At 44.1% G+C, this 17,125-nt stretch overlaps 1 protein-coding gene across 8 annotated transcripts in view; it reads right to left on the bottom strand.

Moving 5' to 3' along the window:
* The window catches only part of BICD1 (BICD cargo adaptor 1), a gene marked incomplete at both ends in the record, with an annotated part of 169,178 nt that extends 158,295 nt beyond the window's left edge, over positions 1-10,883 (bottom strand). For all 8 annotated transcript variants that reach the window (XM_084306335.1, XM_084306337.1, XM_084306336.1 and 5 more), the window contains one exon: positions 10,671-10,883. In XM_084306335.1, coding sequence (XP_084162461.1) covers positions 10,671-10,883 — 213 coding nt within the window. The remainder of the gene's footprint in view (positions 1-10,670) is intronic.
* Positions 10,884-17,125: the final 6,242 nt, after the last annotated feature.

Raw genomic sequence — 17,125 nt, 5'->3', positions numbered from 1 at the left:
TGATGTTTGCCAGCTGGTGGTGGGCACCGACTCAATAATTAAATTGTTGTCCCATTTTACCCTCGACATACACAGAAAGCCAGGACTTCAATGTTAGTCTTCAAGTCATACCTGCTATGAATGATCCTGAGATATAATCCTGAGCATAGGGTATACTGCTAAAGGTAGCATTCTTCACTTGAGGTTCTTAAATTAATCAACAAACAATCTGTAGGTGGAAATCACATGCATTACGAAAGAAATGAAAGAATGAAAATGTTCTCCTCAGACTCAGGCCAACTCTGCATGTTTGTTATCACTGTGCATTCACCTGGTTTTATGCAAAACAGTGCAACCTTTTAATGCTTTGTGAATCTCCATGAGGTACTCCAGGTATAACAAAAACTTTTCCCACCCATCTAAAAAACAACAACTTGTTAAATTAAAGCCATGAATTATGCAAACTACAAGCTACTCAGAGCACATTTTTAATAAAAGAAATCCGAGATTCCAGTTGGGTAATAATTGTTAAGTATCCTGGATTAGCCATCAAATTGAGAACCAGAGGCTGTGCCTACACAGAGAGTTTAATAACCCTGCTGTGAACTCCCCATGTGCCCACACCTATACTCACACCAAGTTCTCTCTAGCCCTCTTAATACTGGAGTGCCAAAGGCTGAATGTTCTGTCTTGCTGGAAGCCTGAAGCCATGTCTTGGAGTCTGGCATCCTGCGTCTTGCTATGAGGATGTGAGTAGAGAAGATGCCAGTCCTGAGCAAGACTAAATCCAAATCATGCTGTGTTCATGTTTGGCCAAAATCCAAACTTTCATAAATGAATTATTTCACCAAGCCACCTGTTCCCTCTGCCTCACCCAAAATTCTACCTTCACTCTTAGAGATTTGCTGCTCCTTTTCCATCTTCCTAGCTGAGCTTTACAACTACTAGGGGCTGTTCTTCCCCCTCCAAGTATCCAAAACAGAAGTTAAAACTGCTGCTGTTAACAAAGTCCAACTTCCTTCCATGGATGTAGCCATCAGTGAGTGATGACAAAGCGCACTTCACAGTTCATTCTCAGCGCACTATATTTAAACCCATCCAGAGTAACTTGGAAAACCAAGGAAAGGCTGTGTGCGGTGGCTAAACTTCCCAGGGTGCATACTAAATGCATGGCATTGCCCCTGCCATGTGTCATCTGTGATTTCTGAGAGCACAAAATTAAAACTGAACAAACACAAACAAAAAAAGAACAGGAAGGAGTTCGTATAATTTATTTGAAATTAACCCAGAAATGACTGACTGAAGTGAAAGGTGACCAGCTGGTAACTGAGGGCTTCTTTTATGCCTCTGGGTTAAGCACAGTGTTGTGTGTATTACTGCTAGGACTGGAAACCTATTTGCTGTGTAGAGGGGTTTAACGTGGCTGTACAGCACGAGGGCAAATTAAGTGTAATTCAAAGGAGAAAGGAAGAAGGGTATGGCATGGCTGTGTGGGTAATGGGTTCCACTCCCAGCTCTGATCACAAGGACTTGAGTGCATTATCTGACCTCGCCATGCATCAATTTTCTTGCCTGAGGTTAAATAAATAAATCACCCCAGAAACAAAACAATGGGAAAAAAATGCAGGGTTGCTTTTTGCAAAACATTATGAAAAGATACCTTACTGTGCACTCCTTCAGCCAACCAAATTTTAAAACTGCCTTAGAAGTCATCTTTTGCAGGATGGTTTTAATGGTGAGGCTGCTATGAAGCAGAGCTGACAAATCTTCTGCTGTTTCATTTTCAGCCCATGTTAAAAAAGCATTTCTAGAGTATTTCTATGATTCTCTCATGTCATTGCAATACCAAGACAGAGTATGGAAGGTCTGGTCTGCTACAAATGGACAGATTTCTTACATTCACACAATGACAAAAAGGATCTTTAACATAAAAAATTCAGTTCAGTGTCTAATGAAGCATCAAATCTACACTAATTAAGATGTAAGGCAGAGACTGCAAAAGGGAAGATAAAAAAGTGTATAAACCATCATGGACATGAGATGAACACTAATCTAGAATGCACGGCAGAAAATGAAAGGCTGCAGACAGGAAGGAATCGCAAGAGAAATGCAGAAAATGGGAATAGACCAATTTCAGTCTTAGCAAAAGCCATTTGGTGTTAATAGTCTTAATAGGTCTGTCCCAAAACCATAGATTTAGGACAGTGGCCTGATTTTTCCTTTAACTATTAAGTTTATTAAACTTTGATAGTGAAAGACATTTGGAAACACATACATTAGACTCCTGAAATTATTTTTCTTAATACTACCCCTCCACAGAGGAGCACAGTTCCCATTAAAGCACTAACCTGCAATCTAGCTCAATTCTACCTGCTTACTTCAGCTTTAGACATCTGCCCTTGCTGAGATGTGTTTTTCACCTTTGGAATAGCCCTAACTGCTTCCATCTGTAGCTGGTCTATACTCTGGACTGCTTTCACAGGACAGTATGAAAAATTGCTCTTTTCTCCTCATAGTCATCTGCTGTTAGTGATGCAAGCAGTCCTGGGTAAAGGGACAAAGGGAACACTCATATCTTTGCATGCCATATCAATTCCCCTAAATTGAGGACAGGAATATACCCTCTCTCCTCCCCCATAAAATAAAAGTGTTATAGAGTTCAGAAGGAAATGAGGAAAGAAGAGGGAAAGAAAGTCACGCCACAAACGTAAGGCATTTCAACAGAAATGAATACTGGCCTTTCATCTGTGCCATTATAAATTAAAATCATCCCAAAGAAAAAATGTACAGTACAGAATCATTCTGAATTAAACATCATCCCCTCAGGTATCAGACAAATAGGAAAGGGAAATCCATGGCAAAGCCAACTTTTTAATGAAGCTTACAACGTAGCAGAGCTATGAGGGATACAGAAACACAGGTGAATCAGATTCCATTCCCATTGTCCATAGGCTGAACAAACAACACCAGTGTGAAAACATGACAGAAAATGAGCTGCTTAAATGAACACATACGAGATTGAAAAAAGTGAGAAGTTATTTGAGAAGCAGGTTACTTTTCCAGAATCCCTCAATACAGCTAGAAAAACATCTGATCTCATGTATATTTTCTCCAAGTGGCAATTGCATAAGGTATGTAAAAGTTGGCCAGGTGCAAATTTAGTCTATGCATCTGACTTTGAGAATGCTCCTCATTTTACTTTGATGAATGCTCACAAATTACTATTTCATGCCAACTGTTATTTTCTCCAGCACTGTTCTGCCCCCAGTTGCATTTTCCATAAAGCCAGGTGTTCAGTCTGACTGGTGTTCTGCAGACAGACTGCACCCACACATACCTTAGAAGGCAAATCTGCTCTGCAATACAGAAGGGAAGAAAAAATATTACACATAAAGGAAGGTGAAAAGATGGCAGTGAATTATTGTTATTTTTTTAATTCATTACAAAAGGCTTAATTCCAAACAGATGCAGACCTTTAGATTAAAGTCTATTCAGTGAGCCATCATTCTGCATTCACGAGCCTTAAACAGGAAGTACTTCACAATAATGATGCCTGGCTCCCCCATTAACACTTCAATCAGTCATTTTAGATTCAGTACTAATTCAATATTTTATAGAAAATCTATGGAAAAATCAACTTTTCCATGGCATAAAATCCAGTTCCAACTCCTAGTTATCTCAGAGGAGCTCAACACATGGTGGATTCAATCCAAATCCCTCAGATTGGCAAGGGATTTCTTAGAAGAGTGAAAGTATGAAAATGATTTAACTATGAGGAGAAAACAAAACAAACTCACTTCAGAACTATTTTAGTAGTATGCAAACCCCAAGCATTTCAAGCTGACTATCACTATTTAAGGGTTGGCTATTGCAGGAGGTGTAACAAAAAACTGCACTGGCTCATAAGGATACAATGCAATTAGTGAGAGCAACTGGCGATGCAGGTCCTTGGGAAAGGAAAAAAAAAAGTTCGTCTGCATTTTTCATTGCATGCTGCCAAAGCTCCAGCAAGAGCTCTAATTTCCCCTAAGATGATTTCAGCTGCTTACGTTTTCTGTAGGCTAATGCACAGCATTCATTTCCCTTCAGAGGAAGCCATCCTGCCACAATTTGATAAGCATCCCCTTTAACATCAGTACCTGTTTAAGCAGCTCGTTCCATCCCCCTATTTCTCCGGCATCTATTCCTATCCTATCCAGTCTGAGTTTTTGGCTATGCTGGTAAAGCAGTTTATGGGAACGTATTGTGAACCACATCATGTACCCAGGTCTGGTTACAGACAGCATACACCCCCCTCTCAGTTATTTTTAACTGAGGTCACTTTTCTAGCTAGGTGGGACAGTATAAACAGATGCAAAACTGAGAGCTAGCACAGGGGCAGGCATGACAAAGGCAGACACAGAGCTGTCTCGCTTAGAGAAAAGCACGTCAAACTACTCCCTTACTAATGCTAGGTCAATGCAGGCTCAATGACAATCAAGAGAAAGTGAAATTCAGGCATGGAGCAAGGCTGTGGCTCTGCTAACAGTCCCTATTTCCAGGCAGTAGGCTGTTACATGTTGGGTAACATACAGCAAGCAGCTACTGGAATTGAGCTGGACATAGCGGGTGCTCTCAGAGACCTTGCATTGTTCCAGGTCCCTTGCTGTCTTTCTCCTCTAGTCCAACCTCCTGCTCACTGCAGGGTCAGCTCTAAGCTCCGACAGGGTTGCTTAGGGCAGTATCCAGCTGGGGCTTGAAAACTCCCAGGGAAGGAGACAGCACAACCCCTCGGGCAACCTGTGCCACTGCCTGCCCTCATGGGGAAACAGTTCCCCTTTAAATCCAGCCTGAACCTCTCTATTTTCAATCCATGCTAGTTCTTCTGTCCTCGCACCATGCCCCACTGTGAAGAGCCTGGCTCTATCTTCTCACTATTTTCTTGTGGGCATGGGCAGGCTGCTGCTGGGTTCCCCAGATCCCTCTTTTCCAGGCTGAACAAGCCCAGCTCCCTCAGCCCATCCTCACAGGGGAAGCTCTTCAGCTCTTGATGATCTTGGTGGTCCCCTGCTGAACTCAGCCCCAACTATCCATTCCTTTCCTATACTGGGGGGGAGACAAAAATGGATGCCATTTTCTAGGTGGGATCTAACAAATGTCAGTTCCAAAGTAATCATCACTTCTCTCAGCCTTCTCAAGGCTAAGGTCCTGCCAGCACAGTCAGGGCACACTGCTGGCCCACATACAGCTCACAGTCCTCCAGGATCCCTAAATCCTTTTCCACAGACCTGCTCCTCAGTCGGTCAGTCCCCTGCCTGTGATAATTGAATGAAAGCTTCGCAAGGTGCAGCTTGATTTTGTTAGGGCATTCCTTATAAGCACAGCTCTGCAAATGAACTGCTAAGAGCATCTTCAGACTCTTTGTTGCAGACCTGTGCTTATGGGGAGAGGAAAATACAAAGTGATGAATGAAGAGCTGGAGGAACACCCAAAGCTTTGTCAGTCTTAGGGCTCTTCTGGATCCAAGCACAGTGCAAGCCCCTGCATAACAAACAGCCCTTGCATTGCCTCCCATGCTCTCCTTTCCGTGTGTAACAGTTTCCTGTGCTGCCCTGCTCTCCTCTCCTAACCAGGCCAGACATGAAAGCGAACTGGGTAAACACCCTTCCATTAGCAGTGTACGCACACAGAGGCAGCGCCAGCTGGGCTCCGGAGGTGACAGCACTGCAGCAAGCGTCTGATCACTGCTCCTCACGCACCCTTTCCCTGCCCTCACCTTGGAGCTGGGTGCTAGGCAGCACAGCCCTTCTGAGTGGCACAGCGTGGAAAGGCTCACAGAACCAAGTGTTGAGATCAGGATGAGGTGTTGGAAATGCTCACCTCATCTCACAAACATTGTCGCTGAAAGGAGGTGTAAGTATATACTGAGGTGGCATCAGTTCACAGCTCTTAAGTTACATATTTGGGACACATTCATCTTTAGGCGGAATTCAGAAAATCTCACTGGGATGTGTGAGCGTCATCACACTTTCCTAAGCGTCCCGTGCTGCATACAGGTGCATAGAGTGACTGTCCATTTAAAAGGGCATTATTTGGGATAGGGAGCCTCCCCCTCCACTGTTCTGTCTTTTTGGATCCAAGAAGCCCCATTAACTGTACACTTCAAAGATGGAAAAGACAGAGAAGAAACTGCAAACACACAGCTTCAGAGAAGGGTGGGGGAGTCAGAGGGACAGCACTATGTCAGGGGACTGGGGAGATGGAGCTTGAGTCATCCACATGAAAGCAGCACAGGCAAGAGCAGAACAACACAGAAGCTGTCAGGAAGAGCTTCAGCTCTACTCCCCAAGAACCCTTTCCAGTCACAAACCAAGAATTATTTGTGGAAGCCACGTTGCTAAACTCACTAAGCATAAAACAATGACGCAACATCTCTGTGAGGTAAAGAAAGCACAGATTTTTGACCTGCAAAGGATAGGGCTGCTCACCAATAGTCTGGTTTCCGATAATTTACCAAGGATATTTGGGTTGAGTGTAACATGAACACTAAACTGCACCTTCAACCTAAAAATCAGATAGCCAGCTCTATGTGTAATCCAGGGGAAGAACTTGTCCCCATAGAACTACACACATAAAAGCCAAGGAGCTGAGTGAGAAACTGCTCAAACTAGTCAGCCAGAGAGTGAAGGAGGGGAACCTGGGGATCTGCTCAGCTGCTATGTTCATGATTTGATTTTTAAAGGGAAATCTCTGCCTAGCATTTCCCAGGCCTAGATGCCTTGTATGCTTGGATACCAAAGCTGCCTTCAATCCCCATTTTATCACAGCTGGAGGTGACTGATATTTCTCCCCTCTAAAAACATTGCCAGCCACCAGCGAACAGCAACTAATCACAGAATCACAGGATGGGTGAGGTTGGAAGGGACCACTTGAAATCATCTCATCCAGCCCCCAGCTGAAGCAGGGACAGCTACAGCAGGTTGCCCAGGAAAGAAGATCAATATGAAGCCATTTTACCCTTCTTTAAAAGAAAGAAATCTAACAACAGAGATTGTACTTACAGCAAATGCAATGTAAACATATAAGACCACAAATATGACAGACTGGAAAATGGTTTCCACAGAATATGCTACTAATTACACTTTCAACCCTGTAAAACAGTGAAAACAGAGTACCTTTAATCACATGACTAACAGCAATGAGTCTTATTCCCTGCACTCTTATTCACAGCAGGTTAGACAGCACATCTCCTAAAGCAACCTCTTGAACAGGGGCCCTAAAACTACGGCATTTTTACTGCAGGGTCAAAATTCCACTAGTTTGAGATGTAATTGAGCAAGGCACAGCAATATATCTTACGGACTGGAGAAAAAAATATGAACATTAATAAAGCTTTAAAATAATAATGTTTTGTTTAACACTATTCCTACAGTCTTGTCTAACTTCAGGACCACCAGTGCTCCATCTCATAATGCTGAAGGCTGTTAAAGTCAACACAACAGAGTATGTTTTCACATTCCTACTATTCACTTCATTTTTGAAAACGTAAGGTTGGTAGATGACAGATGTTTTGAGTCTTTCCAGAATAGCTTACACATGTAATAACTGCTCTATTTTGGAAGAAGTATTTATTAGGTCACTGTTTAAAACTTTAAGCATTTGCAGTATAAACCGATGTCATGCCCCAAAACATTGAAGTCTTAGGCTAAAGCAGAAACCTCTGAATAAAGCACAAGAAACATCGGAGCTTACTATAATAATTCATTTTGCATGGTGCTTAGCATATATTCTATATACAAGTATTAATATTTAATGTAATGTATTGCAATTTGCTTTTAATTCTACATCCTATAATGGCCTTACTTTCCCATCTCACCCTCCAGCAATGGAAATTATTGTATAGCTGAGCTCTGTATTGTAATCTGTATGGAAAAAGCCCCACTGAAGTTCACTTGAATTCTGAACTGCCAAGGAACATAGGAGAAGACTTCAGATCCTAGATGGCTAAGCCATGACTAAGTAGTCAAAGACAGGCAGCTCTGTCTGCTGAGCAATAGATGCAATGAGCTCCTAACAGCAGAAAAAAAGGAATAATGAAATAATTCAGAAATGAAGACTTGCCTCAGGAAAAACATAGGATGAGATTTGACCCCAGTAAATGAATCTGTTCAGAGAAGAGGTAACGGCCCTACACATAATTGTGCCCCCACCCATGCACCTACTGTTCATCTTGAATGGATAAACCATTTGTTTCAGTATAAATCTGGGGCCTCTTTCCTATACCCCACTATGACTTCAGAGAGGCTGCAGATGTAGAGATACAAGAGTGGAAGAACAAATCCTCACTGACATAGCAGGAGTTTTCCTAGCTCCAGTCCGGCTATGGTGTTTGATGTCCCGCCATGCAGACCACACCCAGGCCACAGTCCAGGATGTTCTCTGCAGCACCTGCTGGAGACAATACACAGGGACCCTACTCCACACATTTTGGAGGGAGCCTTAATAAAAAGCTGGCAAAGTGGCAGAGGCAGCTCAGAGACAGAGAGCTTTCAGACAGAACTCTACAACCCCAAAACCCAGGCCCCCAAATCACAGAACAGCTTGCCCAAACCACCTCGGTCTGAATCCTGCCTCGCTGATGTCATCTGAGGCATCATTTGCTTATGCCCACAGTTAGGAATCTGATCTGCACTCACAGAACAGTCATAACGGAGGTGTTTACAGAGAAGATGAAAAAATACATTACAGAGACAGAAAGGAATATGAGCAAATTCTTTTTGCAGTGCTGCATGTGTGGTGAGAATCAGTGTGGTTTCTCCTATAAAGGCTGGAAGCAAGAAGAAATCTCTTGCAGCCTACATGGAGGATGGAGATGCCCTATCTGCAGCGATGAAGAGCTCTGGAATTGAGAGCCCCAGATCTGAACTGGAAACTGGATCAACTCCACTCTTGCTTGGCATCAGGCAAGCTACAGGATTTTCCTCTTCCCTTCTCCACAGATATCTCAGTGTCCATGCTGTGGTTGGCACAGCATGAAGGCATGGCCCTGCGGGACAGCTTCTGGGCTGCAGAGCACACCGTCCTGTTGGCTTTGAGGAGAAGTAAACAGGAAGAGAATTTGTGCATGTTTCATTTCAGTTAGCCATGTTGATTGATCCCTCTAGTTTAATAATTTAAACTCAGTTCCTTGCACTGTCCCTTCTGTCTGCGGCCATGTGTACAAATGTGTCATCCCTAGTTTCTGATGAGTCTTCTGTATAACAGCTAGCTTCTCTAGCTGCTTCTCTCTCTTTTTTTTTTCCCCCCACAGAAATCACCTTGTGTATTTTCCCCATGATTCTGCTCCTCTATTAATGCCAGGTCATTTCAAATAGCATTGCCTTCATGCCCGTGCAAGTCACATATCTCCACCCCTGAACCTGTGACTATTGATTTCAAAGTCCTAAGCCTACTGCATAGTCTCAGCAGGGGTGGGGAAGCAGATATCAAGTTTAAGTAGATCGATAGGTTTTTCTGAAAATTAGCTTTCCTCTTCTTGAAAATACATTTTTAAATCCTTCTGGTCACTGAGCCAAGCCTGTAGCATAACACATTTACCTGCAAGTAGAATAAATACTTTGTTTTATTAAAAAATGCTTCTAAAAGTGCATCAAAGCTAGTACTCTAAAGAATATTCATATATAATCTCAGTACTTTAAAGAATATTCATATATAATCTAAGTTGACAAAGTGATTTCCCTCCATATGGAACGTGGTCATGATTTCTGACTGAAGAGAATTTCTGCATGTTATATATAGTGATACATTCCTTTTAAATTTGGAAAAAAAAATCTGTTTGATGCTTTAACGTTTATTTTTGAAATATGTAATCATTTATGTTCCCATACAGTATAAAAATACTACCAAATGTAGAGACGTGAGACCTGCACATGTGTGTACACATAGCCCTTCCATAGGTCCTGTGGATGTGCACTGTCTCAGTCTCAAGTTATTTCCCTTAATGATGACTGCAGGAAGAACGATGATATTTCAGAGTCATGTTGAGCAGAGCCAGAAGGTTGGGTGCAGTCATTCCTACCTACTTTATACTTTAGTTGTTACAGAAACACGTTTGAAAGATGAAGTTGAAACACCCCTCAGATCATTTATCCTTTCAGCATGACACAGAAGTTTAATTTCCACTGACTGGGGGTGACCTCAAGACTACTGTACAGCTACTTTGCCTCCCCTTAATGGCAGTGCTTCCCCAGAGCGGGGGGAATAAACCAGGGCTATAAATAACTTCAGAAGGCACCGTCTCCCTTCCCATGCACTGCGGACGACTGTTTACACAGCTCCTCTGCCTATACACCCTAGGTTTGCCGAGCTCTCATCCTCCGTGCTGGTCGATCCCCTCTTCGCACACAGCGCTGCGGCGATGTCTTGAGGCAGCCCGGTGCCGCAGACAGCCGGTACCCAAAATTGCGGCTCCAGCGACGATAAGGAGGTGATGCCGGGGGGCTGCGGCGCTGTGTGAGCCGTCCTGGAGGCCGCGGTGCTGGCCGAGCCTCGGCTCCCCGGAGACCCCCTCCTCCCGTCCCCGCCAAGCCCCGCGGCCACCCGGGGCCTCTCCGCTCGCCCCCTGGCGAGGGGCTCCGGCGGGGACACGCGTGGGGCGCCCCCGCAGCTGCCCCGCGAGGCGGGGGGGGAGACAAAAGCCTGGGCTCGCTCACCTCCTTCAGCTGCTCCAGCTCCTGCTTGAGGCCGTCATACTCCGCCTCCAGCTCGTCGTACTGCTGCTTGAGGGTGAGCTTCTCCTCCAGCACCACCAGCCCATACTCCGCCGCCTGGATCTTCTCGTGGGTCGTCTCGGAGAGCTCCCGGGTCAGCCGCTCGATCTCGCTCTTGTAGTGGTCGGCGCCCTGCAGCACCTCCTCCGCAGCCATAGCCCCGCCGGCTCTGCCGCACCGCCGGGCCGCCGGGGCAGCGAGGGGGCGGGCGCGGCCGGGGGGGCGGCACCGCCACCGCCACCGGCACCGGCGGCCTGGGGATGGCGGCGGGGACGGGGATGGGGTTGGGATGGAGATGGGATAAGGATGGGAAAAGGATGGGGACGGGATAAGGATGGGGATGGGAAAAGGATGGAGATGGGGGTGGCTATGGGGATGGGATAAGGATGGGGATGTGGTCCGGGGCTATGGGGATGGGATAAGGATGGGGATGGGGTCCGGGGCCGCCGCCCAAGCCGCCCCCGGCCCCGCCGCCGCTCTCCGGCCCTGCGGGGGGCTGCCCGCGGCGGGGGCGGCTGGGCCGGGCGAGCCCCGCGGCCCGGGGAGGCGGCAGCGGGAGCGCGCCTCGGTGCGGCGGCTGCCGGGGAGCTGCTGCTGCTGCTTGCGGAGCCCGCACCCCCGCCTCCCCGCCGCACGGTCCCTCCCCTGCGCTCTTTAAGGCGCCGGCGCCCCAGGGTTTGGCATATCCCCCCCCCCTTCCCCGGCAGGCGGGCACAGCCCGGGGACGGCGCTGGCCGAGACCGCGGGGTGCTGCCGCCGGCTGGCGGGACCCTCCCGGTGCGGGGATTATGGCAGTTTTATGCTGGCTGCGGAAAGACAGATGATACTTGCCCGGCATAAAACTGGGGTGGTTGCATGCAGACAGCAACTGATCCCGCACAAAGCCCGCCAGTAAAAAAGTTAACGCGTCGGATTAGGGGCTCTTTGCATATCTGAACTGGAAGAGTGAGTTCAACCGGGATCAGTGTTATAATGTCTCGCGTCGCAGCCTTTTTGACTTGGTACTAAGAGTCTTAAGCCCAAATTTATTGTTTCTTCAAACTATGGCTTGCAAACAAAGACCTTATCCTATTGGTATCGACCAAGCTTTGCTATAAGTACTAACACAAACAGGCTTTCATGCTCAACAAACGTTTATTTTTTTTAATACTAGCAAAACCAGGCCTTTAAAGTACAAAGTTTAACAATTGACTTAGAATTTCCAGGAAACAGAAGATTAAAAAGAAAAAATAAAAAAGATGCTATGTATAGAAGATTGATATCAGAGTCCACCAATGAAGCACTATATTGGAAATCAAAGACATAAATTTGCCTTCTTCCTGACCTGTTAATGTAGTTTTAAACAAACCACATCACCTTTCTACCTCAGCTTCCCCATGTTCTGGGAAAGATATAAAAATGTCTAGACTCCTCAGCAAAGTGCTTTGAGATCTGCAAATGGAAGCTCCGGTGCTAGTCATACAGTATGTGCATGCAGTATATAGCCTCTATCAATACATGCATACACAACTAACACACTGTAATCTAGCCTGCATAAACGCTGCTTCTTGTTGCCTAGAGAACATAAATCAAAAAAATAAGTCAGGTAATAGATGTTCTGTCAATTCTGTACCTTCCAAAAATTCACATTTTTAATGAATTCTAGTGCAGAAACAAGAGTGAATATTAATGAGAAAGAAACAAGCATGCATATTAATAGGTAAGGAGAGTGAGTAGCTCTCACCAATGGCTGAATATCAAAATGGAGGAGGAAAAAACACTATTCCAACTGTAATTCCAACTGTATGACTAACCTTAACATCCTTTTCTTAGAAGAGGATGAAACACTCCACAAATCTTAGCAAAAAAAAAAAAAAAAAAAAAAAAGTAGCAAAATGTTGTATTGAGAGCTTTTGGATGCTCCAGTCTAGCTGTGTTCAGCTTTTGACCAGCTTTTTGTCATTATGAAAACATTTAGTGAAATTTCATTCAAGAACACATTGAAAAACACCTTAAGACCAGTGCTGAAAATGAGCAGTTGGTTCAAGGCAGTGTGGAAACAGGCTGAAGCAACAGGATGCCTATAGCTAATCTATCCTTGGTGTAGCTCCATATACATCATTTAGTTGACAATCTCACTCGTAACCCAAGGGCAGCCTCACCACATGTCTGAACATCTGTGCCCTGGAGAGGAAATCTGGCTTGTTAAAATGTGTCATTTTTCTGCAATACCTCACAAGAAAGTTAGGGAGAATCTTCCCTTTTAAAGTTGGGAGGAGGAGTGAAGTCTGGCTGATGTGCACTGTGCAGAAGTTTACAGGGGCTGCGGTAGGGTTTTCAAAAACTTCAACTCCTCTAGCTACTCCAACCTGAAAACACCTAACATGTCTGTCATTTGATGTCATTAGGTCTCATTTATTCTGCATCATGCCCCCTTGTGTATGCACCATCAAATCTTGCTCCTTTGGTGAGAGTTGCCTTTGTTTTAGAAGTCTACTGCTCAAAAGTCATCTTTAGGATGAAATGAGCCATGCCTCAGAGATGTCAGTTGTTAGTTTCTCTACTGACTACAGAGGACCTGGTGTGGCCAATTCAGACACAGATGTATACATTCCAGCATACACATTTAATTAAATGAATACCACCTTTTGCATCTATAGCTTTTCTTAGGGCTTAAAACTAGCACCCACTCTACTTTCCAGACTCCCCCTCCTGTATTCATAATGAACTACTAATATTTCCAATGGCTCTGAACAATTTTTAAGTTCTTTTCCCTGATATATAGAGTTCTGGTTCATCTCATTCCTGAGTCTATGGAGATGAGAAAGGGCAGATGATCCTATAAATAGCATCTTAGTTATAGGGACAGACATTATGAAAGAAGGAAGTGCTGCAGCATGACCCAAAGGGGGTCAGTCTCTATTGAGTACCTCACAACTGAAATAGCAGGATCTCCATTGATTCTTGCTTTCTGGACTGCCTGTATATGTATGGATGAAAGTAACTGACCTGATCTCCGAATTGGAGAGATATGGATTCAAAAGGCAGGCCACTCAGTGGATAATGAATTGGCTTGAAGGCTACATCCAGGAAGTGGTAGTCAATGGCTCAATGTCCAGGTGGAGTCGTATTTCTCAGGGGCCTGACCTGGGACTGGTACTGTTTAATATCTTTATCAGTGACATAGACAGTGGGATCAAGTGCAGCCTCAGTGAGTTTGCAGATGACACCAAGCTGAGTGGTGCGGTCAATACCACAGAAAGAAGGGATGCCATCCAAAGGGAGCTGGCCAATGTGAACCTAATGGGGCTTAATAAGTCCAAGTGCAAGATGCTACACCTGGGTTGGGGCAATCCCAGACATGAGCACAGACTGGGAGAAGAATTCATTGAGAGAAGCTGTGCAGAAAAGGACTTGGAGGGTTCTGGTAGCCGAAAGGCTCAACGTGAGCCAGCAGTGCATGCTTGCAGCACAGAAACTAACTATGTCCGGGGCTTCACCAACAGAGATTGGCCAGCAGGGGAGGAGGGTGATTGTCCCCCTCTGCTCTGCCCTCATGAGGCCCCACCTGGAGTGTTGCGTCCAAGTCTAGGGTCACCAGCACCAGAAGGATGTGGACCTGTTGGAGCAAGTCCAGAGGAGGTCTACAAAGATGATCAAAGGGCTGGAGCACCTCTCCTATGAAGAAAAACTGAGAGAGCTGGGGATGTTCAGCCTAAAGAAGAGAAGGCTCTGGGGAGACCTCATTGCAGCTTTTCAATATTTAAAGCGGGCTTATAAAAAAAGTTGAAGAGCAACTTTTTGCTTGGGCAGATAATGACAGGACAAGGGGGAGTGGTTTTAAACTAAACGAGGGGAGATTTAGACTAGATATTAGGAGGAAATTCTTCACTCAGAAGGTGGTGAGGCACTGGCACAGGTTGCCTGGAGAAGTTGTGGGTGCCCCATCCCTGGAGGTGTTCAAGGCCAGGTTGGATGGGGCCTTGGGCAACCTGGTCTGGTGGGAGGTGTCCCTGCCCATGGCAGGGGGGTGGGACTGGGTGGGCTTTAGGGTCCCTTTCAACCCGAGATGTTGTTGTTCTATGATTCTATGACTGCATGGTGGTGCCAGCAAAGTGCTGGTCTCAGGCCACAGATCTGGTACTTTTTGGAGCATAGTTTCTAGTGTAGATAGCCCTAAAAAATGATGTAGATATTTTAAATAATTTCACTACACAAATATGCATCACTTCACATTTTTTAAGTCCTTCTACAATGCTTTATGCTTTCTGCCTTAAAAACCTCGAAATATATGCTCCAGTCTTACCAAAGATTGACATAGCACCCTGCATTGTTATTCCTCCTTCATTTTGCCCTGCTGCACCCCTCTCACATGAATATTTTAAAACACTTTACAGTCATTTAGTGACATTCAGCATGCCCTCATAAAACAAGCTTCCTTATAATTGCATTTCTTTCATGAGCAGAAATTGTCCTTTGAATTACTGGCACATTACACTGGTAAACTCTTACACTAAAGACAGTAGGTTCCACTACCAAAAAATGCCATTCTGGTTGCACATTTTTTGAGACACCCAGATATTCAAGGATAGGCAAAATGATGTGGTTCAAATCTTGCTCAACGTAGTATTATCTAAACTCCAAAGCCATTAAAAAGTATTTAGTGACCTATGTGAAATGAACTACTGGTTCTACATCTTAGTGGAAATGCAGCTATAAAAGGCACTGTTGCAGATGTCTAAATCACTGCATCACACAGAAATCGCTTTGAGTCCATTTGCATGGAGGGTCTCACTGGGACAGAGTCCAAATCTAACAACTGCTAATTAGTGTTTGGCAGGTTTGCCAGTGTCCAAATTTAAAAAAAAAAAAAAAAAAAAAAAAGTATGAGGACTGTTGTCATTAGTAGGAATGGGACTGATTTCCTGAAAAATAAAAGGGGAAAAAAGCACTGAAAGAAGCCAGTGCTGCAACTACGCTGTGTTTTGGAGATAAACAAGTGACTTTTATACTGCCAAGGCTTCATCTTTCTCGAGCACTGAATATACACAACGTATTTGTAATGAATGACCAGCCAAGAGATAAAAGGGAGGCACTGAGAAGGAAATGAAATTTTAAGAGATATTTAAAGATCATAGTGCAATAGAAATGGTAATAGGTTTTAAGAAAATTCATTTATAAAGGACATTAAGAGAAACTAAACAAAAGTTAATAAACAATAATGCATATAATGAAAGGTAATGATGTTATAATGATTAACACGAGTATCAGTGTTCAAAAGAAAAGCTTTCAAACATCTGTGTCCTTATCTAAATTTCTCTTAAGAAGCTTCAAGGGTAAACAAAAACAAAAAAAAATTAACCCTATGGTCAGGTGGGCTTAAATTTGGCACACTGGAGCTTGCATCTCCATGAGAATAATTTTGGACCCCAAAAACCTGAAAATTTTGACAACTGCTAATGTAGTACATACAGAATACAAAAAAGAAAACAGCAGTTAGTGTAAGTTTTGTATGCAATGAGTAGAGGGCAGAGAAACAAAAAATATTTTTACAGGAAAGCTATGAAAAAATAAAGCACAAGGACATTTAGAAAACACATTCAGCAATAATCAAACAGCAACACAATTCCTACAGAATATAAATAATACAGCCAATAGCAAAGGATGTGAATCATTTTTCTGTTAAACTGAGTAATATCACCCCAGTTTGAAAGGATGTTGCTTTCAGCATGCATTAACAGTAGGTCTTGGTTCATCTCCATGGACATCATCTGATTCTTTTTCTTGACATAATTGCCCATGGGCTCTGGACCCAGGACACAGCTCTACCATTCCATGCAGGGTCTTACAGTAAAAAAAAAAAAAAAAAAAAAAAAAAGAAAGAAACATAGAAAGCATTATTGTGTCTATTTAAACTACTAGGCACTTTTGTGTGATGCAAGGAATACCTGTCCACTTAGAATCCACTTAGAATATGTTGCCCAAACAGCTTCTCAGCAATTTAGTCCAGATAAACCAGTGTCACAATGCAAGCTGTTTCTTACTGGACAGGCTTAAAACCAGAAGGAGGGATAATGCAGTTCATCTTGGATTAACAATGAAAATATCCATTGCCCAGAGAATGAATATAGTGAGGGCTGAAGCAAACTGCAATTTAGCAGGTTGCTCAGGACAGCAGATTTTTATGAGAGATGGGCAAAATAACCATATTTTAAAACACTTTGTAATATTACCTGATCCTTGGAAAACCAGGTACCCTTTGCTGTTCTCGCTGAGAGCAGAGTAGGTTGCATTTTGGAGACTGAATCCTTCCAGCAGCAACAATTTCAGCTCCACTTCCCCCCCTCTGAGCTTCAGCAGAGCAGTAGCAAGTGTCTCCACTACCATCTGGCTGCTCTTTGCCCCTTGCCTCCCACCTT

The sequence above is a fragment of the Netta rufina genome, assembly GCF_964035555.1.
Source record: "Netta rufina genome assembly, chromosome: 1".
Lineage (NCBI taxonomy): Eukaryota > Metazoa > Chordata > Aves > Anseriformes > Anatidae > Netta > Netta rufina.
Note: the sequence above shows the minus strand (reverse complement) of the source record. Positions and strands in the feature narration are given on the sequence as shown.